Source organism: Ochlerotatus camptorhynchus, unplaced genomic scaffold, assembly GCF_037179485.1.
Source record: "Ochlerotatus camptorhynchus isolate MF236.1 unplaced genomic scaffold, CSIRO-AGI_Acam_v1.1 ptg000185l, whole genome shotgun sequence".
Classification (NCBI taxonomy): Eukaryota; Metazoa; Arthropoda; class Insecta; order Diptera; family Culicidae; genus Ochlerotatus; species Ochlerotatus camptorhynchus.
The window spans coordinates 3923275-3946034 of NW_027040675.1; the positions used below are offsets into that span (position 1 = coordinate 3923275).

At 37.3% G+C, this 22760-nt stretch overlaps 1 protein-coding gene and 1 long non-coding RNA gene across 13 annotated transcripts in view; one reads left to right on the forward strand and one right to left on the reverse strand.

Annotated features, from left to right (window-relative positions):
• The window catches only part of Nrx-1 (Neurexin 1), a 559574-nt gene that overhangs the window by 194156 nt on the left and 342658 nt on the right, over positions 1–22760 (reverse strand). For all 12 annotated transcript variants that reach the window (XM_065223155.1, XM_065223149.1, XM_065223152.1 and 9 more), the window contains one exon: positions 7775–7924. In XM_065223155.1, the coding sequence (XP_065079227.1) occupies positions 7775–7924 (150 nt within the window). The remainder of the gene's footprint in view (positions 1–7774; positions 7925–22760) is intronic.
• Positions 12966–22530, forward strand: LOC135702194 (uncharacterized). Its single transcript, XR_010517688.1, has 3 exons — positions 12966–13105; positions 13182–13308; positions 21688–22530. It is a non-coding gene; the product is annotated as an uncharacterized LOC135702194 (long non-coding RNA).

The following is a 22760-nucleotide window of genomic DNA, read 5'->3' on the forward strand; positions in this document are numbered from 1 at the left end:
AAAATTGACGCTCGTACATGTCAGTCTCAGAGCATCTAAATTTACATGAATTTTTCTACTCTAATAGAATCTTGAATAGAATAGACTTTCCTGAACTTTCCTCTTTTCATTCTTCAAAATCTCTGAATTTTCTTCGGTACTTCTTGCAAATTCCTGCAACTTCTTGAAATTATTGTAACTGCATCGAAGTTATCTGATCTTCCCCTAAACTTCCCAAAAGTTTATAAATTTACCCTTACTTCCTCTAAACTTCTCAGAAGTTGTCTGAACTACCCCGAAGGAACTTCTAAAAAGTGTTTTCAATCATCTGAAGTAAATTGTACTGCCCTGAGTTTTTTTTTATGTTCCCAGATGCTCTTGGAGCTTTCCTGAAATTCTCGCAATTCTCTTGCCCAGAAATGAATGTCACAATCTTAAAACCTCCTGGATTTATGAACTATGATGAAGAGGTTTGTTAGATCGAAATTAATAGTAAAGCTGGGCTTAGATAAAGGGTGTCCACAGTTAAATTGTATTACTTAGAAGTACTCATCAAAAATAAGTCTCTTAACCGATTGTCATGAAATTTCCAGGGAATGTAAAACTATATTTCTAGATAGAGCTGGAATTAGTTCGTAATGGCTTTTGTAAACAATGACTTCTCTCGATTATTTCTATGAATTCAAGGCACACTCACGTAAACCAACATAACCATCAGATAGGGGAAGTCTTCTCTTATCCGATGGTGATGTTGATTTGCGTGGACGAGCATTGACTTTGTAGAAATCATCGAGGGAAGTCATTGTTTACAAAAGCTGTTACGCCCTAATTCCAGCTCTATCTAGATTTGAGCTTGGTTTACGTATCTTTATTTCACTCTATTTCTTCACCAAACCCAAATGCCCGAATGCTCTACTTAATTCCACCCATAAGGTTTTTTACAACGGTTGAATCGACATTTTTTCTGCTTTCAACCATGATTTCAAAATTTCCTGCTCCGTATTGACAACTAGATTTAGGATGCTTACGAATTTCGTGCTTCATTATAGCCCAGTATATTTCGATCGGCCACAACTCCGGTGTGTTTGGAGGATTGAGATCCTTCGGCACGAAATTGACCCCATTTGTCTTGTACCACTCCAGAATTTCTTTGGAGTAGTGACAAGAGGCTAGATCCAGCCAAAAAATTGTAGGAACGTTGTGTGATTTGAGAAACGGAAGCAGTCGTTTCTTCAGGCACTCATTGATTTACGGTTGTAGTTGTTACGAAAAGCTTGCTCCGTTTTCCGACAAGACAAGCCAAGTCATGAATTTTTTGGGGAACTTCAACACTTGCTATTTCCTGAGGGACTCTGAAACATCGAGTTAACACTTTTTGCGATTAATGAGGTAACTGAACTAAAATTTGGGTTGATCTTATTGACCGTGTATCCAAATGAACTGTCAAATCAGTTCAAAACAAACAAGACAAAACAACGGAAATCAATCGAGTTTCTGCGGAACCATTATTTTCAAATAAAAAAAACTAAACTCTTTAACAGTTTCCTGTAGATCTAAAACCTTTTTTCGTTCCAATTGTAACTGGACCCGGGCCCAACAAAGTCACTTTCAATCGATAATCGTCAAGCGACGACGAAGCTGTCAATCATCACTTTCAATTGAAAGTCATTCTGTCTTCTCTCCGAGCAGATGCTCTTCAACATCAACAGAACCACTTTCGATCAGTTTTCATGCTGTTTGTATAGCCAGTTTGTCAAATGAACTTACTTGCGCAATCGATCCAAAATCACGCAGTTTTTATGACTTTTGTTAATTGTTCACTCGGTTAATTTAAACGCATGCTCATAGATTTGTGCACGTGGATGTAACATTTATCATTGTCGGGTGGTTTGTTTACCCATCAATAAGGGTATTTTTGGAATCGGAGTGACGTCTAGAGACCGGAAATCGATGACCGACGCCATTTTGAATTCCAAGATGACGACATCTGATTCCAGAAAAAAGTGTGAACTACTGACAACGATTTATCAATATGGGATTTTTGGAATCGGGGTGACGTCTGAAGATCGAAAATCGATATGCGACACAATTTTTAAAACCAAGATGACGACTTCCATTTTAAAAAAGATGATGACGTCTAGAGGCTGAAAATCGATATCCGACGCCATTTTGAAATCCAAGATGATGGCTTCCGATAACAGAAAAAGTGGGAAATACTGTCAAATACCCACCAATATGGGTATTTTTGGAATCGGGATGACATGTATAGTCCTGAAATCAATGATCGTCGCCATATTGAAATCTAACATGGCAGCTTCCATGGGAAATACTGTCAAATAGCGATCAATAGGGTAATGTTTTAATCGGGGTGACGTCTAGAGGTTGAAAATCGTTATCCGACGACATTTTGAAATCCAATATGGTGGTTTTCGATATCAGAAAAAGGGTAAAATACTGATGTCGACCCTGGGTATTTTTGAAATCGGGTGACGTCTAGAGATTGGAAATAGATATGCGACGCCATTTTGAAATCCTAGATTGTGGCTTCCGGTTCAAACAAATGTGGGAAATACTGTCAAATACACATCAATATGGTATTTTTGGGATTGGAATGAAATCTAGAGACTGAAAATCGATCTTCGACGCCATTTTGAAATCAAAGATGGCGGCTTCCGATGTCAGAAAAAGTGGGAAATACTGTCAAATACCCATTAATAATGGTATATAAGTAATCGGCATGTCATCTAGAGGCCGGAAATGGATGTCTGACGCCATTTTGAAATCCATGATGGCGGCTTCCGATTTAAGAAAACAATAGGAAATACTGTCAAATACCCATCAATATGGGTAGTTTTTCAAATCGGGGTGACTAGAGATTGGAAATAGATATGCGACGCCATTTTGAAATCCAAGATGGTGGCTTCCAGATTTAGAAAAAGTGGGAAATACTAACAAATACCCATCAATATGGGTATTTTTGGAATCGGGATGTCCTTTACTGCCGCTCTTCGCATGTCGGTCCCATAGTTGTTTTTGTCAAAAATGAGTTTTTCAGTGCAAATGCTAGATAATCACGCATATTTTCACAATACTGGATGAACTCAACAACTTTGTTCTGAAAAAGTTTGGAAATACAGTCAAATTAGTTGTCCCATCACATAAGAAGCAATGGTACGAAGCAAACTTAAAAAGTGATTTTCTCGGCTTACTGATTTTCGCTATGGGACGGACATGCGAATAGCGGCAGTTTAGAGAATAAAAGTCAATGTCCGACGCCATTTTTAAATTCTTGAAATTTTGAAAAAATGGAAAATTCTATCAAATATCCATACATACAGTTTTCAATCAGGTTAATGCCTAGAAGCTGGAAATCAATATCCGATGTCATTGTGAAATCCAACATGGCGGCTTCCGATTTGAGAAAAAGTGTCAAATACCCTAAAATAAGGGAATTAGAACTAAAATATGGGAAATTTTCAGAACGTATATGCCGAAAATCGATGTCAGACGCCATATTTAAAACCAAGATTTTCAAAACTGCAGCAATGTCTAGAGTCCAGAAACCAATGTTTGACGCCATGTTAAAAGCTAAGATGGTGACTTTTGTTCAGAAATAGTGTGAAATACTGTCAAATATCGATCAATGGGGGTATTTTAGGAATCGGAGTGACATCAAGATGGCGGCTTCCGATTTTAGGAGAAGTGTCAAATACCGTACTAATGGAAAGAAAACGTGATTCAACATGTTTGCAAGCATCAGAAGAGATGTCGCAATCTGCGTTATTTGATTTTCTCCCGGACCAGAAATTAGTGCATCGCGAGTGATAATTTTTAATTTCAGTTTATTTACGCGCTGCAAGGTGCGTGAAAGAGTTTGGCACAATCGGTGTTGATGTTGGCTCGCTGCTTGCATTTTTTTTTTTGTGTTTTCAAAAGTAATTGATCGAAAGTGTACCAAAAGTGCTTCTGAACGTGTTTCGCAGTTGGGAGTGGTGAAATTCGTAAATTCGCGGTTTATGTTCAGTGAAAATTCCGTATCACAAAATTGCTCACCGAGTTCCCGTTTTTTTGCCGTTCGCCGACGACGGGCATGCGAGAGAAAAATAAGCATCGGGAATGTGCTCCCGGATGTATTGATTTGGTGAGTACGTTCCAGTTGAAGATTGTTCTTATACATATCTCGATTGTATTTTCGAGGGGACGTCCGGAGAGATTTGAGATTTAGGCGTTGTTGCTTTTGCGGGCAGACGAGTTGGTCGCCGGTAAGGGCCAGTAAGTGCTGCCAGCAGATGAATCAAGAGGTATTCCAAACAAAATTGGTAAGAAATGTTCCTTCAAATCGATTTAATACAGTTGAACAATATTAAAACTATATACGTGCCAGATTTGGAAATAATATTTTTTGAATCTGGAAGTGTGTTTATGATACCATTATCCATTTGATAAAGGTAGAGTGAACATGCGGGGCTTATTGTAAGTAAAAGTGACCTTGGAGTGGTCGTGAATTACCAGGCATTCTGAAATGGGTCACTGGAGCTGCAATAGAGCTAACACCTTCTAACTCCCGGACTAAACCTGCTTTAATTGGTAATAAAAAGCAGTTTTCTTCCATAATAACACTGCCGGACAGTGGGGGTTAGATTGTACGCACACACACACACACAAGTGTCAAATACCGTACTAATGGCGTCGAATATCGATTTTCATATCTTAGGATATTTTACATTTTTTTCTGAGCCCGATGGCCGGCATATTGGATTCCAAAATGGCGTCAGACATCGATTTTCGGCACATTCGCGTCGTTCCCGTTCCGAAAATACCCAAATTGTAGGGTATTTGAGACTTTTCCTTATCCCGGTGGCCGCCATCTTGAATTCGTTAATTTAATTTTCGTTTAATATAAAAGAACATTTCATTACTACATAGTCCAGATGACATCCCTATCGGCAACCGATATTGTGTGGATACTATCTGGATACGCGACGCGTCACATGTCGAATGATCCCCGAATTGAAGTGAAAGTGGAAAAAAACGAAGGATGCAGATTTCGAGTCATTGAAACAAGTCTTTGATTCAAATGAAATGAACTGATGCACTTGACGAAATTTCGCTAACAAACCATTTACAAAATGTTTATTGCCTCGAAAAATGACCCTATGCAAAATTTGAGCTCAATCGGACATGATTTAGGGGTGGCGCAAACGCGTCAAAGTTTGACTTTTTTCAGTTTCGAAAATCTCCCAAGGGTTGCTTCTATTTTACGTGGTCTCAGATACTAAAAAGTAATATCATCAAATGTTTTGAAGTTTGGATTCTTAAAAATTCCAAAACACAATATGATGATATTTTCAGATACATGCGTTTGGTAAAAAGTAATGGTTTTTACATACCTATTTTGATTTTTGGACCACCCTAATGAAGAATAATTGGACCACCCTAGTGAATTTTTTGTATTAGAAATGGTGGTTTAATTCGATATATAAGCAGGTTGAAGACAATTGTGAACAGTTTTAGAAGCCGACTCATCAATCTTCTATATTCCATATAGAACTCATGAAAAAAAAAATCCAAGGCCCAAAAAGTCGATTTTTGAAAAAAAAAAAAAATTCGAGATAACACCAAATCTCGACGTTTCATGCATTTTTAAGACATTTGGCAACAAAAAAAAAAAAATTGATTTCCGAAATTTCATGTACCCCCCCCCCCTTGGGAGATTTTCGAGAGTGAGAGTGCGTTTGCGCCACCCCTAAATCATGTCCGATTGAGCTCAAATTTTGCATAGGGTCATTTTTCGAGGCAATAAACATTTTGTAGGGGTTTGTTAGCTAAATTAAAAATTACCATTTTCGCTGGCAGTCTAAGGTGCAGTTTTTTCGCGACATCCCGAACGGAATAGTTGGGTTTCCGTTTTAAGGCAGCAGCGCTTGCGATCTTCAACGCAGTACGGAACACTTTTTCTTGCAATCACTTGCTTCCGATCGACAGTTAAACGTTCTCCGAAATGCTTTATGACACGAGAAACAGTAGATTGTTGGATTCCCAACGTTTTTAACTTGTGCATAATTTTCTCGCGCACTCGCTGTTCCTTCCTCTCCACTTTCAAAACTACTAATCATTTCTCAATGAAATTCACGCAGTGTAAGCAACACACGCTGAGGCCATCTCACCCAAAATTTCATAAATATTAACCCAAAGGGCAAAATGTCGCAGCTTTTTGAAAAAGATGCAATTTCACTGTGGACACCCTTTAGTACTGATAAATTTGCATGATAGTCACTCAAATCCAATCGAATTATTAAGAGCCAAAAAAGATGGACGGGGACCACATTTCGAGAAGCATTAGTTTAAATCATGATTTATTAAGAGGCGACGTCTGAGTCGGTACTTTTTTTCGACTCCAACTCCTTAAGTTAAAAAAAATGCGTTCATCTCCGATTCCGACTAGGCGACTTCGACTCCGGCTCTACATCCTGATTCTTAATGATTTCAGTGGAGAATTTCAAGGTGATTCTTAAATGAATTTAGAAGGCTTTGCAAGGAGAACTTAAGCTGCATTCGTCGAATGAGCATTATACCACAGACAGACATACAAATTAGTACCGTTGTACTCCTTTAATCAAGTACCTCAAAACGTACAATTTGTGGTACTAGCTTAAAGGAGTACAACCAACAATCAATACGAAACTAACGATTTTAAATTCTGGTCGAAATTCTAGTACTACGCAATGTTTGTTTTGATTCGCTATGAAAGTTTGACAGGTAAAATGAGGGGTTATTGGTTTTTCCTATGTTTCGAGGGGTGAATCGATTAGCTTGGGACCGAAGAGAGTACCAGAGCTGAGCCAAAAAGTTGAGCACGTTATTTCGGGACCTTCTAGTCTTAGAGTTACCTCTATGGTACAACGGTAGTACAACAGAGAACTTTGTATGTCTGTACAAGGTATTATGAGTTAAGGTACAGTAAATCTGAAGAGAATTCCATTGGGATTGGAAGGAGCAGCCCTGGAGTATTTCTGAGCAAAATGTTTAAATAGCTCTGACAATAACTCAAATAACAATTCCATTTGATTTTCGTCCATAATTCCTAGAAAATTATGACAGGAGCTCCAAAGAACTTCTGACATGCATTTCAAGAGAATTCCGATCAAATTTCACGGAAATCAGAATTTGGCATGAGAATGCAGTCCCACCAGATGCAGATTTTTATTTCAATTAGAAAAGGGGCGCCATTTCCAAAGATTGCCAACCCAACTAACAATTTTAGCTGCAGAATACCTTATACAGGCAAAAATGGGCTTATATAGCTATTTTTTTTCTGTATAAGGAAGCCTGCAGCTACAAGCCTTAGTTGGGAAAAGCGCATTAATCCCTCGCTACGTCACTGATTCTGCGATGAGGATTTTTTCGGAGCTTCTGTGCGAAACTCATTCAAGGAACTCGAAACAAGCTTCTTCCCGAAGTCTGGAGATGTGAGTGTAAAGTTCTCAGGAAAGCAACTCAATCCAGGATTCAACGTTGAAATTTCCAGATCCTGATCGAGATGCTGAAAATTTCTTTTTCGAGATTTAAATTTGTTGTTTAATTTAGTGTTGTGAATTTTTCGATTTAATTGTTGATTCGACGTTTAAGGCTGATGCAATTGAATTCTGATGTAACTAAATTCGACGTTTGCCGATTTTTTCCCAATTTGGCAACACTGCATTCGATTTATGCGGTATGTATATGACGACGACGAGGCATCACACACAGTTCTCTCACCGAATAACCACCCCCTCCCCCCTTTTATTTCACTTACCTGTATAGAACAGCAGCCCATTCGGTTGCCGAGTCCGGAAGTAGAGCGTGATGGCGTCTTGTGCGCTTACTATCGGTTCTCCGCCGGTTTGGCCCAGGTCGTACGAGAGGAACTCCGTCCCGCGAAAGGTTGCCTCCGAGGGGGCTTTATCTGAAATGGAAAGACGTAAAAAGAACGTAACAGGGTGGTGATAAAAAAAAAACTTGGATCCAGATCGTCGTGGCTGGCAAGTGAGACCTTTAGTTTAAAATTCAAATAAAATTCCATCCGGAAAAGCTTTCCTCCTTATCGCTTCTATTTAGAGCTCTTGTACCTATACATTTCGCGTACGGCCGAGGGGTGTGCAAATGGGTATGGGGACGAAAAGTACAGCATTCGATTGTACAATTTCCGAGAGCGTCAAAAGCGGTCGGTGCTGCTGCACAGCCAGTGATAAGTCTAAAAATAACTTTGGTAGGCTTGGTGTACCTCTAGTAGTGATGGTGGTACAAGTCCAGGCCTCCGGGCCTAGCTGCTGCAGCTTCCGAATAAATTTACATCTTCACATATGCGGTGCCTGTGTTCAGGAGAAGCCTCACTCTTCTAGTATAGTATTGCATGAATACTACAAGGTTCCTCGATTTCTAACGGGTTCTTGTCAGTCAAAGAGCGTAGCATGGGAGGGATTTTACCCTGCAAAGTCGCAATTCATTCCGATCTGGAAATGACGAACGACGGTGCCAAGACGAGGACGAGCGGTTTCGACACGTGCCTTCTTCTACACCACGATGGAGCATGGAGCGAGCGAGGATATTAAATTTTAATTGAGTTGAATTTACAGCTTCATCATCTCCGCTTGTCTAGCCACTTCATATTTTAATTGGAACATCGTTCGTTCGTCTGACTTTTGCTATTCATTTGCCAAAGCGAAAATAGTTGGCCATTTTTCCGTAGCTCGGTTTGTTTAATTACTACTGAATGTCAGAAAAAAAAACGATAATTATCTATCGTTTATCTGTCAAAAAGCGTCCAACTCGTTTTCAAACAAAAACATTACTATCCTAATTCTGGAAAATTTACTCGATTGGATCAAAGCGATTCCCTCGTCGGTTTAATGTGATGCTCGCAAACTTTTCATATTTTCCACGTACAGGTTGGAAACTTTTCCCATTTCGCTAATGTAGCGGCGGTTCACACTGAAACGTGTTTACGCTCTGTGTGGTGAATTTTTGGCCGTTTGTTATCGAGATCCGACTGACGCATCCCGAGCAAAAATGTTGCTGTTCCTTGAAGCTGTTGTTCAGCAATTTCGTAGACAAATTCCTCATCTTAATTTCTATCAGGGAGTCGCCACAAGAACAAAGAAAAAGCGACCTTTCGGTGTTGGTGCTGAATATTTTGACACATGCTCTTATCGGCAGCCGTCGTCAGAGGGGTCTGACACATTAGTCCGTTCTTGGAAGGACCGGCTTCTTATCACTTCCGTCCAGTTCCATTACCCACCCGCACCCTTCCTGCGTACCGAAAAGGCAGCCCCACAAAGTCGGAGCTTTTTATTAGGCCTATCACAATATTTGCTCCAACAATAATTAAATTTCTGGTGATAAAGAGACGAACACGAACCGACTGTTGATGTTGACTCTCCGGAGCGCCGGAGTTCATTGCTCTGGCGAAATTTTCAGGGAAATGAGTCAGCAAGAAGTGATTTAGTGTGCTTTGAGCGGAGGAACCCAAGTTACCCACTGCGAAACAAGAAGCAAGATTAATCGTTGTTGCGTTCGGATCTGGTCCTCCAAGATTCCAAGCAAGGGCTCGCTGGTGCGCCGTGAAGCACGAAAGGGGAGAGACACATTCATAATTGTGTGCGTGTGATGCATTAGTGTTTACACACAGCTCCGGATGTACAAAAGCAAATAATCAGCATGAGAGTGCGAGCAGGTTTTGTCGCTTAAATCGGGCCTGGGTGATGCGGAGACGGACACCGAAATCGAACCACTTTCGGGCGGACAAATCGAATCAATATTTTACCATATCAGCATGAAGAAATGCAGTCTATTAATATGAAAATGTAAGCCACATTTTTTTTGTCAAAGCTTCACAATTATTTCTCTAAACTTTTCCATCTTAAAACGGTTCATTACGATTCTTTCTTCTCTTTCGTGAATTTACGAACGTAAACAAACAATGGAAGAGTCACGGCTTTATGATACATGCAGTTTGACAGCGTTTGACGCCAACTGATGACGATGAATGAATTCACTCCGCATCACCCAGAATCGGGTTAAAGGGAGGCGGCACTGGCTGGAAGCAGGCGACACACGATAAATAATTGTACGGAGATCATAAAAATAATGAAATTTGGCATTCAGCCATTTAGGGTCTGTACTTTGGGGGTAGCACTACACTACTGCTCTTGGGAAGATGGAGCATGGCAAACGGCATACAGACCCGAGTCTACATGGTTTCCAATGAAAAACGGTTTATTATCATATACAGTGTTTAATGCCCATTTCGTTTAGCATTATGATCGGCTTGTTGGATTGTTTCAGTTTTAAGTGCTTTAAAGTTCTGTGCAGAAAAGGGTTGGACACATTCGTAAAATGCTTGGCTAGTAAAAGTAAATCGTTAAAAGGAACTTATCGGGTTTAAATCACTGTACATCCATTGACGGATTAGCGGTATGATCGATTGACTTGCACTACAGAATGATTTTTGCGAAGACAATATCAGAGATCGTTGCTAGGCTGTTTTGCGTCTAGAATTTCTGAATGCAGATCCATAAAAGCTCATTCGAGATTAAAAGAAAATCTAATTCGAGACGCAAGGGAAAATCTTTTACGTGATTCGGGGAGAATCTCTTCCCGAGATTCAGAGAGAATTTCATTTGAAAGCCGGAAAAAATCTCAATCAATATTTAAGGAAGAATCCGCACAGCAAAAAAAAAGGTATTTGAAATTCGATCTTTTTCGTATGAACTTTTTGTTGTTTATTAAATTATTCGATAAGGGTCCATCGAATTAACTTTATAGAGCCGAGGATTCTTGGTCACTATACAATACATCTTAAAACTATAGTCAGAAGGTACAAAACAATAAACACTTTATCCTCCGCTATCCAAAAAGCCTCCTCGATCGGAACGGGACTCGCTTCCAGTGGTTTTATTGTATGGCTGTATTATCAACGTGGGTCAGAGCGCTTCCATTCATCACTAAACGGCTACTTTCCAAAGTCGACGACGCATTGACCGAAAGAACTGCTGATGAAGAACAATGCTGCCGAGAAAACAGACAATCGCGTGGCACACATCGAGAGTGGCCTGCTTTTGTCGACAGCCGAGTGAACACTGTATGAACTTTTTGTCAATGTAACTTGTGATTCAATGTCAATGGAGAAACTTGTAATTCGAAATCATTTACCATGTACATAATCATCATGTAAGTTTACATGACTTGCAAATAAACTAACATGACAAGCTTGTAGCATTTACATGTTTGAAGCAGTTACATACCAGAAGCTGTAAACTGGTCATGCGACACCTAGTCTTAAGATCCGCAAATACAAAAATGATGATGTACTAAAAAAATCATGCAATTTGACAGATATCAAAACGTCAATACCATTTTCAGCCACTCGCTATCTGTGAGTCAATCGTCACTTTGATTCTCAAATAGCTGTCAAATCAAAGAGGAGACTACTGGCTTCGTTTTGTGTGTGACGTGTTCTTCTTCTCTCGCGGAAACGATCGTGCAAAAAACTATTTCATTATGGGCGACGCAGTCGACTGTCAAAATACAAGAAAATTGATTCCCTGTTGTAAAAATTCTCGCGTTTCTATACGTTCGCCCAGTAACGTCCCCCTATTGGCGAATCAAAGCAAAGCCAAAACTGGTAATGTGACACCTAGTTTTAAGATCCGCAATTACAAAAATGATGATGTACTAAAAAAATGTCGTGCAATTTGACAGATATCAAACCGTCATTACCATTTTCACCAACTCGCGTTTTCACTGGCACTGTCAATCCAGAAGTCATACAGGTGGGCACATTTCATGAAATGCTTGCCTCTCTGCAGCAGACATGTAGATTAATTTTGAACTTTGTCCATTAAGTAGATCGCCAGATGTGTACCCGTGAAATTGCGAAGTGGTCAAACTAAATTGTGTGGAAAATGGATTCTGTCATAAGTGTCCTTAAATAATGGAAATGATCTCGTTTTCTACCAGTTGTTTCCTTGTCCCTCCCACTCAACCCATATGTCATCCATGACTACTGTCCGGCCTTAACTCTTCTATTATCAACTCTGCTGGCAATCATATCCTTAAATTGAGGACCTCAACCATAACATAAAGCTGAAAATTACAAATCCCCATGCGACTCCTTTGCTGTTGTTGGTGTGCAGATTAGTCCTGGACACGGGCATTGACTGACCTGGGAAGAAGGACATGGTGCAACTTGCAATTAATTGGTAGGGTCGTGATTGGACTGCTGCTGGTGAGAACTTAGGATTTACAATCAGAAACCGTACCGTTGCATTTGTCATAGAGGTTTTGGCTATGGCTTCCTGGAGGACACTTTTCGTTTTGCAATGGTATTGAAATTGTACAGGATCTTGCCACCTTAATACTACTGAGCATCCAGATGCTTAGAGTAAGTGAATAGATAGATATTTCCTTCCAGCAACCAGCTCCGGTGATCACATGTACTTGAGGATAAGTCCTGCGAGTTCCAAACTCCGATAAATGTGATTGCTTGGGCTGCGCTGTCAAAACAACCGTTCATCAGAGAGCAAGAGAGTTCCTCAGAGTTACTCTGGATTGCTCTGAGTTTCTCACTGTCTTCCTCCTCGGCTCACTTCGTTTGTGGTTCTATTCTGTCAAACTCATTGCGCGAGCGAAGCGCAAGTCACGAATGTTTTGATTGCAAACGTTCCCACAGAAGGAGGTTCGAGCCAAAGTCCTCTCAGTCTCACGCACAGAAATTGTGCAAAGTTGGATCTACAAAATGATTTGTTAAATTCAACCCCTCTGGTTTGTTAAATCAACAATCCCATTTTACCGTTTCAACAAACGTATTTTGTAGAACCGACAATGATGTTATTCGAATTTACAAATTATTTTGTTGATAGTGAGTATGTTTTTCGAAGCGTGTACAAAAAAATGTAGAGTGTAAATATTGGCACCATTTTGTCGCAAAATGAACGAGAATTCAGAAATTGCGGAAGCGGATGCGGAATCGCTCGTCGAGCAATTCCTTGAGGAAGTACAGTTTGATCAACTGGACCCTGAAGAGCTGGAGGTGGTTAAGCTGTTGAAGCAATTCGACTTGTTTTGGAGGTTATTACCGCATTCATCAGTAAGTATCACCCAAAGAAAAAAATCCACAAAAAAACAAAAACAAATTAAAAAATGGGCGATGCTTTTTTTATCAGGAAATAAGTACTCGTTGCCTTCGCTCCGGCTTATAGAGAGGAAGGAAGTGAAGAGCTAATCCAGGCGCCGTTCCTAGCTGAAAGTACTAAGGTTATCCACGGACTGAACCAGTGGCGATATAATCAGGTATGTGTTAACAGATAACTTAAGACTTTTAACCACTTATAACGTAGCATAAAGTGGATGGAATAAACATGTATTGCCAAACATGTACTCCAACTTGTCAATTTAAACCCATTGTTTACAGGGTAGGCCCAAATAAGTGACGCATGAATTAAGGATCGGATCTCCCAAGGAAAGACAAATGGTTTTAATGGTTCTCTTCTATTCTCTTTATTACATTTTGTAGTCTAAATGTACATATTTACTTTTGGATTCTATCGCCTTTTGCTTTAACTATTGCCCTTCGCTTCGGAAAGGCATTACCAGCGGCACGCATCTAATTTTCGGGAATTTCATCCCATATCTTCTGTATAGTATCCTTGAATTTTTCTATACCCATTGGCTTAAGATCCCGAAAATGTGCTTCCATGATTCCCCATATAGAGAAATCCAGAGGGTTTGCATCTGGCGAAGAAGCTGGCCATAGCTCCTTACACACAAAGAACAAAAATTGTTCCTATAAAAATAACGAAACTTCAATTTAAAAGTTTCTCCTATTTTGTAGTTTTAACAACGAAAATATTCAAAATCAAAACATTTTTTTCGGATTAACAGTGTTTCTTTCAATTTCAACTTGTAATTTCAAAAGTTATTTTTTTTAAATAAAAGTCGCAGATCTTTCAAAACTTCCTCGTTATTGCAAAGATTTTGGCATCACTTAACCTTCGTTTGCCGCTAAATTCGAAAGCGTGAAAAATAAACCGTGTCTTCTACGTTTCCACATTACTCTTCCGTCGGTATCTCTTTCGAACTGGAATTGGTTCCCAAAAAGTGGTACGGCACCTCTAATTCATTTTCATCGGATTGCAGGTGATCGTCAAAGCAGCCAACGGAGGGAAGCAATCTTAGATGAAACATAAACTCTATCATAACATGGCGGCAATGATGGCGCTCTCGGGCAAAAGAAACTATTCATGTGCTGGAATTGACGGTAATTTGGTATAATTTTCAATGAATTTCCGATTGTTCTAATTGAGATGTTTTAATTTTCAGCAGCCACAGGCTTGCCGGAAAGGAAGGTTACTCCCACCTCGACTCTCACCCCCATCAAGATGCCACTTTCATTCAAGTACCCCCACACCGCCACACCGAGTCCGTCAGAAGCAAATTATTCCAGCTTTGATCAACAATCTGTAAAATAATATAATTCATATTGTAAAAGCATCGGGAGCGTCACTTCTGCTGCTTTGAAATGGACAATATAATTATTATAAAAAATAAATTAGAATAAAAGGAATTTCCCTGGTTATTTCTTTTAAAAAATAAAAGTAATTGATTTAAAACTAATTCACATGTAAGATATAAACGTATGTAATTGCTATTAAAATGCTTATAATTTGAATTAAAATTTGTTATACGTCAATTTCTTCTTCTTCTTCTTCTTCTCCTTTTGGTGGCGGGACCATAGTTGGTCCATACTGCCAAGTGTGGTCAAGTCATGAAGCGATTTCGTTTTTATTTTTAATCATGTTTATTTATTGGATCGTCGGTCGCGATCTCTTTATTTATTTTTTTTCTTCGATTTAATGAACAGTTGAATATATGATATGATTATAGAGTGATACACCTACGTGAAATCTAGTTTTTATAGTGTTATTTTGTTTAAGGAAATAAATTTTGCTATTTTTTTGTAATCTCTGTAGTCAGAATTAAGTAATAATTCTTCAATATTGTTGAATTCATTTAAAATTTTGTAATTTGTTCTAGAATATTTTAAGCAAACAAATAGAATATGGTTGATATCCTCTTTTACCCCACATGTGTCACATTTGTCGTCTCTAACCAGGTTCCATGAATATAATTTTTCTTTAGTTAGTGTGTGAAAAGTTCTTAGTCTACCTATTGTGACTATTTCGTGTGTAGCTAAATTATATTTATCAAACCATGGTTTTAGTGTCGGGTCTTTTAATAAATTGTAGTGTAATTTGCCTTTCTGTGATGAAAGTGTAGTGTATTCTTGTATCCAATCTTCTATAGTTTCGTGTTTAGCTAAATTGAGAGAGTCTCCCAATGGTATTTTTGAATTTATACTTTGAGTACTTTGACATCCTTCTTTTGCTAGTATGTCTGCTTTCTCGTTTCCTAATATTCCTTTATGTCCTGGAACCCACTGTAGTTTTATCGTTTTATTTGTTGTGTTTAGTTTTGTGATGATATTGTGAATTAAAAAATTATCTTTTAAGTTTTTATTATTTATGCTGGTTAATGCTGATTTTGAATCTGTGCATATGACAAATTGGTTTTCGATTTTTGTGTTTGTGATGTCCAAAGCCATGTCTATAGCCATTAATTCTACATTCATAATCGATAGTTCCTTACTGACTTTGCACTTAATTTTTTCGTTATTATTCTCGATCCATATTCCTATTCCACATGATTCTTTTGTTTTCGATCCATCGGTATATATTTTATAAAAATTATCATATGTTTCATTTAAAAAGTTTATGAAAATGGTTTTTATTGTATCATTATTCATATCGTTAATTTTAAGACCTGGTATGTTTGTTTTAATGTTTTCATTTATATATTTTTTTATATTTTTTGTTGTTTGTGTTGAGTTGTGTGTTAAAATGATTAGGTAATTATTTTCAAATATCGTGTGTTCCAAAAAAGTGTAGTGCTTAGGAAGTTTATCTATTTCTAGGAATTTCTGAGTTATGTTAACTAACGGTTTGTTATATGTAAATGTTTTTATTGCTTCTTTCTTTGCAAGCCATTTTGCCCTACATTGAATCGGGATTTCCCCTGATTCCGCGTACAATACATTTATCGGTGTTGATTTTAGAAGACGTAAACATGTTCTAAGTGAGGCATTGAATGTTGAGTTTATTTTCGTTAAGTTTGTCTTTGCTGCTCCCCCATATATTGTTATTCCATAGTCTATTTGCGCTCTTATTATTGCTTTGTTTATTTTTAGTGCTGTTTTAGGATGTGCTCCATCCTGCTTTTTGCAGATCATTTTCATAATATTTAATCGTTTTTTAATTTTATTGTTTAGATAGTTTATGTGCATTTTATGTGACATTTTACTATCGATTATGTAACCTAGGTATTTTTGTTGTTCTTTTTGTTCTATTTGTTTTTCGTTGATTTTTATTATAATATTATCATTTTTCTTTGAGTTAAATAATATAACCCCTGATTTATCAGGATTGACGTCTATTTTTAGTGACTTCAATTGGTCTTTAAGTTGGTTTAGTATTATATTTGCTGTTATTTCTACTTCTTCACGTGATTCTCCTAGTATTGTTATTGAGAAGTCGTCTGCAAATTGTACAAAAATTATTTTATCGTTCGTTATTTCATGAAGGTTCCTGGTATATAAATTAAATAAAATTGGTGATAGGGGACATCCTTGAGGCAGTCCTTTATTAGTATTTTTAATTATTTCTCCCTGTGTGGTTTCGATTGTGATTGTTCTGTTTTTTTAAATATGTTTCCAACCAAGCAACTATTTTTCTTGGTATTTTAAGATTATCTAGTTGTTTTAATAATATGTTTATGTCTACCGAATCGAAAGCTTTTGTGAGATCTAAAAAAATTGTAGCTATGACTTGTTTAGAGCGTTTTGCTTCTGTTATTACGGAGTTAATATAATTAATACAATTTATTGCCGAATAGCCTTCTCTAAAACCAAATGAAAGTTTGGGTATTAGTTCGTTTTCATCTATGAAAGAGTTAATTCTTTTTTTAACTTCACAGTTTATTATTTTTAAATTTATATTGATAAGTGCTATTGGTCTATAAGATGTTTCTAATGTTTTGTCTTTGCCCGGTTTTAGGATTGGTATTATTTTTATGATTAGCCATTCATCTGGTATTTTTTGGGTCATCCAAACTTCATTTGTGAGCTCAAGTATGCGTATTAATAGATCAGATTTTATTTGTTTTAAGAAATAATATGACAATTTATTTTGTCCAGCAGCAGACGTATCTTTTTTCTCTTTTATTGTTTTCATCATATTTTCAATGTTTAATGGTTGTACATATTTTTCTTGTTCTACGTTGTAATTGTAGAATTGTAAATTTGTGTTACTTTCTTGTTTGAAGTTTAATTCTAGAAATTTATTTGCTAGAGTTTTATTATTTAATAGTTCTATATTATCTTTATTTTTGTAGGTACCACTGACACATCTTACTATTTTCCACATTTTATCAATAGTTGTATTTTCATTGATTTCCTGTAACATATTGCTTCTGTATTGCATTACTTCTTTCTTTAGTGCCACTTTAAAATTTCTTTCTGCCTTTTTAAATTCATGTTTGTTTTCTAGGGTTAGATTTTGTCTGAATTTAATATGTTTTTTATTTTTTGTTTCGTAAAGTTTTTTTATGTTCATTCATACATTCATGTTTCATTCCAGTAAGGTTTAATTTTTTTCTTGCTATTTGGGTATATTGTGTAGGTAGCTTGTTTTAATGCTTCGTTAATTTCATTATTTAAATCATTTATATTTTTAAGAGATTTAGGATTAATTTGATTTATATTATGAATTGCTTTTCCTTTGTTAATTAATGTTTTTGGAATATTATTATCAAATTTATTGAATGCGTTTATTACACATTCGATTAATTTGTGATCTGATCCAAAGTCTTCTGTACTGGTTTCCCAACTGATTTTCGTTCCTAATTCTGCTGATGTAAATGTAAGATCTACTGCTGATGGTCTTTGATTCAAGTCTTCCCATCGGGTTGAAACTCCTGTATTTAGAAATATTATATTACTGAGTTCTAGTTGCTCACTGATGAACTCTCCTCTTCTATCTGTTTTGTCAGTTTGATTATCCCAAATTGGGTTGTGGGCATTGAAGTCCCCCCCTAAGAGGATTGGGGTTGAACTTTTATCCATATAGTTAAAAAGGTTTTCTAGATGATTTTTAATTTCTGATAATGTAGAGTCTGGTGGAATGTAAATGGATATGAATATTATAGGTTGTTTCAGATTTTTTATTTTTACTGCTGTTAGTTCTAAGTCAATATTTGGGAATGTAATTTCTTCAAATATGAGTGTGGGGTGAATTAATATTCCTGTACCCCCGTAACCATCTATTCTACAGCTTTTTACGAAGTTGTAGTTAAGAAATTTATATTTTTCGTCTGGCTTAAGCCAAGTTTCTTGAAGTAGAAATATGTGAATATTTTTGTTTTTTAGGTATGTTTTAATTGTTTCTCTTTTATGAAGAGGTCTTAAACTGTGAATGTTTAATTGGGATATATTTAAGTCTCCTAAGTAGGATTGATCCATGACTTCAAAATAAGATTTATTATGTTTTATGTTGTTCTTTTGTTAGACTTAATAAGTTTTGTATCATTGAACCAATCTCGATCAAAAGTAAATCTGATTCTGTCTTGTTGACGATTTTTTTATCCGTGATTTTGGAAAAGATGTTTTGTAGTAGTATTGTAAGGTTTTGTTTTTGTGTGGTTTGTAGTTTTTCAGCTTCTGTGACTTTATGTGAGTTGTAATTAATAGTTCTGACCTGTTCTGGGATTATTTCTACTGTTGGGTAAGTATTTTTTTTAATTTCCGGTTTATAATTGTTTGTCTGATTTGGTGTGTTATTTTGTGTTAGATTTTGCACAATTTGTTTGTAGTCAATTTTTGTCTTGTTCGAGTTATTTACTTGTCTGAACTCTCTGTTTGTCGTACTTGGTTGTTCCATTTCAGGGAAATCAACGGTAGACTCCAGAAGAGCATAGCTGTTCCTAGTGCTAATTTCAGGCTTTGGATATAGTTGTTCTGCTTCTTGATATGTCATTTTGTTCACTGTCATTGCAACATTTACATGTTCCATTCTTATGCGTTCTGGGCAATCCTTACTAGTCGGTAAATGATCTCCTCCACAGTTCCTACATTTTCGTCTGTTCGTTTTCTGACATTCTGTGTGATCTTCTGTCTCGTATTTTCCACATTTAATACATGTCGTCTTACTCTTACATGCTACATTTTTATGACCTAACCTCCAACATTTTGTGCAAATTCTGACAGGATAAATGTAAATTTCTGGTTTCGCATAAACTCCGTATATTTGGATTGTTCTTGGTAGTTGTGAACCGTCAACGGTTATTTTCACAGATCTTGTATCGATTAGTCCCGATCGTGTGTCTTTCGGATCTTTCCTTCGTTTTATTCTTTCTACTCTGATTATCTTTTTTTCACTTACTGCATTTTGATAGATTTCTCGCTCTGTGATTGTCGTAGGTATGTTTTTAATGATTCCCGTAGTTTCAAGTAACATTTTTGGAATGAAAGCTTTGTAGTTATTGTTTTTTAATGTTTGTGTTGAATTAAGGATTTTTTCTGTGTCTTTTGGTTTTTTGTATGTAAGTTTATATCTGTATTGTCCTGCTCGTTTGAGTTCTGTGAATTGGTCAAGTTTCATTTCATGTAAAAATTTACCCACTTCCATGGGTTCTAGCAAGTTTTCACCTTCTCTAATCGAGATTGGTTCAATGAATACTACATTGTGTTGGTCGTTTTTAACCCAGTTATGTTGTTCTGGTTGATTTTTGTTGTTTTTTTCTGTTGGTTTTGTGGTCGTATTATTTTTGCTTGTGCTTGGTGTTTGTGAGTTGACTGTAGTGGTAAAAGTTAGTGTTTGTTTTTGTGAATTTGATTCTGATTGTTGTTGTGATTGTTTTGTTTTTTTGAGTTGTTTGTTTTTGTCTTTGTTTTCTGTATATTTGTCTCGTCTTTTCCTTGTTCTTTGTTCGTCTGTGTTTGTTTCCATTTCGTCTTCCGGAAATCCCTCAAAGAGGTCATTGTCAGATAGGGGTAACGATATCTCCAGCCATTCCTTACCTTTGTCTGGTGGTAAGTTGGGACCTTCTTCCCGTGTGTCTTCCATACTTGGTTTTACCCAAGCATGAAAACTTAACCTAACCTAACTTCAAAGATTACCTACTTTTTCTCTTTTTTTACTATTTACACCTTAAAAACTAACGATCACTTAAAGAATATCACTCTATTTGATATTACAAGTATTTACACTAAGAAAAAAACTGTTAATTTATCGAATTAAAAGGAAAATAAAGAAATTTTTTATCAATCCCAACGCACGCGGTTTGTAAAATTCGCTTCACTACACTTGACGCACTATATGGCTTGGTTCGTGTGGTCCGCTCTTAACGACGGTTTGAGGAGAAGTGTATACGTCAATTTAAAAACTATAGGCTTTCAGTTTGACAGTTCTACAATTCGATTTGAAAGTTTCAACTTTTAAAAGTAGAAAGAGAGCTACTTTTGAATTGACAGTAAGGGGACTTTAGTTTTGAATGCTAAATACTTTCTACCAAAAAGAACCAACGCTAACTTTTAATTTTACCAATGTTTTTTTTTAGATTTATTAACGATTATTTTTTGTGTGTATAGGAATGAAATCTGGTAAATTTGCGGTGCACCATGCTTGGGTAATCTTTGCTCCATAGGACGGGGCAGAATCCTGCTGGAACACCCATTTGCGGTTACCGAACATCGTTGAAGCATGCTTCTTCAAATGGTATTCCAGAACCTCTCTTACATAGTAAGCCGCGTTGATTTTCACTCCTTTGTCAATAAAAAGCAGTCCGCGACTCCGTGAATTGAAGAAGGGATATCCTAAATCATCGCTGCATAGACCCTGTCGTTTTGAGCGTTGAAACTTTGCTGCAATACGAAGTTTTTTTTCGTCCGAAAAAACGATCAAGGAATCACTGTGCTGGCGAAGCAGTTCACGACAACGAATAATTCGGTTCTTCTTGTTAGCTTCTGAAAGTCCATGAATTCTTCTTTTCTTGTACGGCACCTATCCCAAATCGTCTTTGAGAATTGATCTGATAATTTTCCTGGAAACCGCCAGATCCTGAGCGAGTTTATATGACGATCGACAAGGATTTCGTTGAATTCGTTCTCGTACTACCTTCACAAGCTGTTTAGTGCGTACGCTGCGTGGACGACCAGGTTTTAATTTCGGAACGATGGTCCCCTCCGTCCTCCATCTTCTCAACGTCCGGTCGATTAATGTGCGACATATTCCTTCCTTCCTGATCTCAGCCAATATCTGGTAAGCACACTAACCCTCCAAATGCAACTGCAAAATCCTTTTTCTTTTGAAATCCATCTCTAACTGAGGCACTTCCTGTTAATGTAATATAGCGCACAGTAGTTTGTTTACATTTTAATCAGTCACTCTTTCATGTGTTAGCCACCAGATAGCTCTCGCATAATCCAGAAGAACTTTACTCTGAAGCAAAAAAGTGAGTCAGTTATTTGGGCCTACCCTGTACATCGCTTGAAAACTGTTTTTGCTATTCCTCCTCAATTCCTATTCACCGTAGTAACAGGTACAATTTTTCATGTTTCAGGGTCTTCCAACCCTGTCACACACGTCAACTCCTGTCGCACACGTTGAGAAAACCTCAGTATCTCGAGAAGAGTGTACGGCATCCTATCTACTCACTCACTCTGCAGAATGAAGATCGATCATGGAAAAGTACAATTCATCTGACCTCAAGCTTCTGTCACGTAAGGACAACCCAACTAACAATTTTCGCAATGTAAACGCTTGACTCATTTCATTTATACAGCCTCAAGCTGTATTCAAATGTTATACGATATGAGGAAACCTTTACTCAACCTCTATACAAGCAAATCTGGCGAACTTAGTCAGCTACTTCTAACTGTTGTGACGGTTGGAACAAGCTCTTATTGCATATCTATTTAAGCTTGTATACAGCTGTTATCCTGCTGTTTAGTTGTGTGTGAACTTGAAAGGCGCTTACTCAACCTTTACCCGATTATGCAATAATCACTACACAGCTTTCTCTTGAAGCCGAGTTAAATATTATCTACGCTTTTTTTGTTGGAGATTGATTGAGTTTATTTTGATGCGAGAATCAAATTATTCGAAATTCGTTATAAAGCACACCACCAAATTATTTACCCTGCACCGGAACCTGGAATCGAACTCTGGACGACCGTATTGGCAAACCTTGACACTACCATCTTCGCTACGCCACCACGTTGAACTGAGTTAAACAAATATACATGACTTTCTACAACAATACCGTTGAGTAGAGGCTGTCTAATAGTGCAATGCACATGAATCACTTTTCTCGACTACCCAACTAACAATTTTCGCAATGTAAACGCTTTACTCATTTCATTTATACAGTCTCAAGCTGTATTCAAACGTTATACGATATGAGGGAACCTTTACTCAACCTCTATACAAGCAAATCTGGCGAACTTAGTCAGCTACTTATGGCTGTTGGAACGGTCGGGAGAAGCTCTTATCGCATATCCATTAACGCTTCTATACAGCTGCTATCCTGCTGTTTAGTTGTGTGTGAACTTGAAAGTCGCTTATTCAACCTTTTCCCGGTTATCCAATAATCACTACACAGCTTTCTCTTGAAACCGAGTTAAATACTGTTTA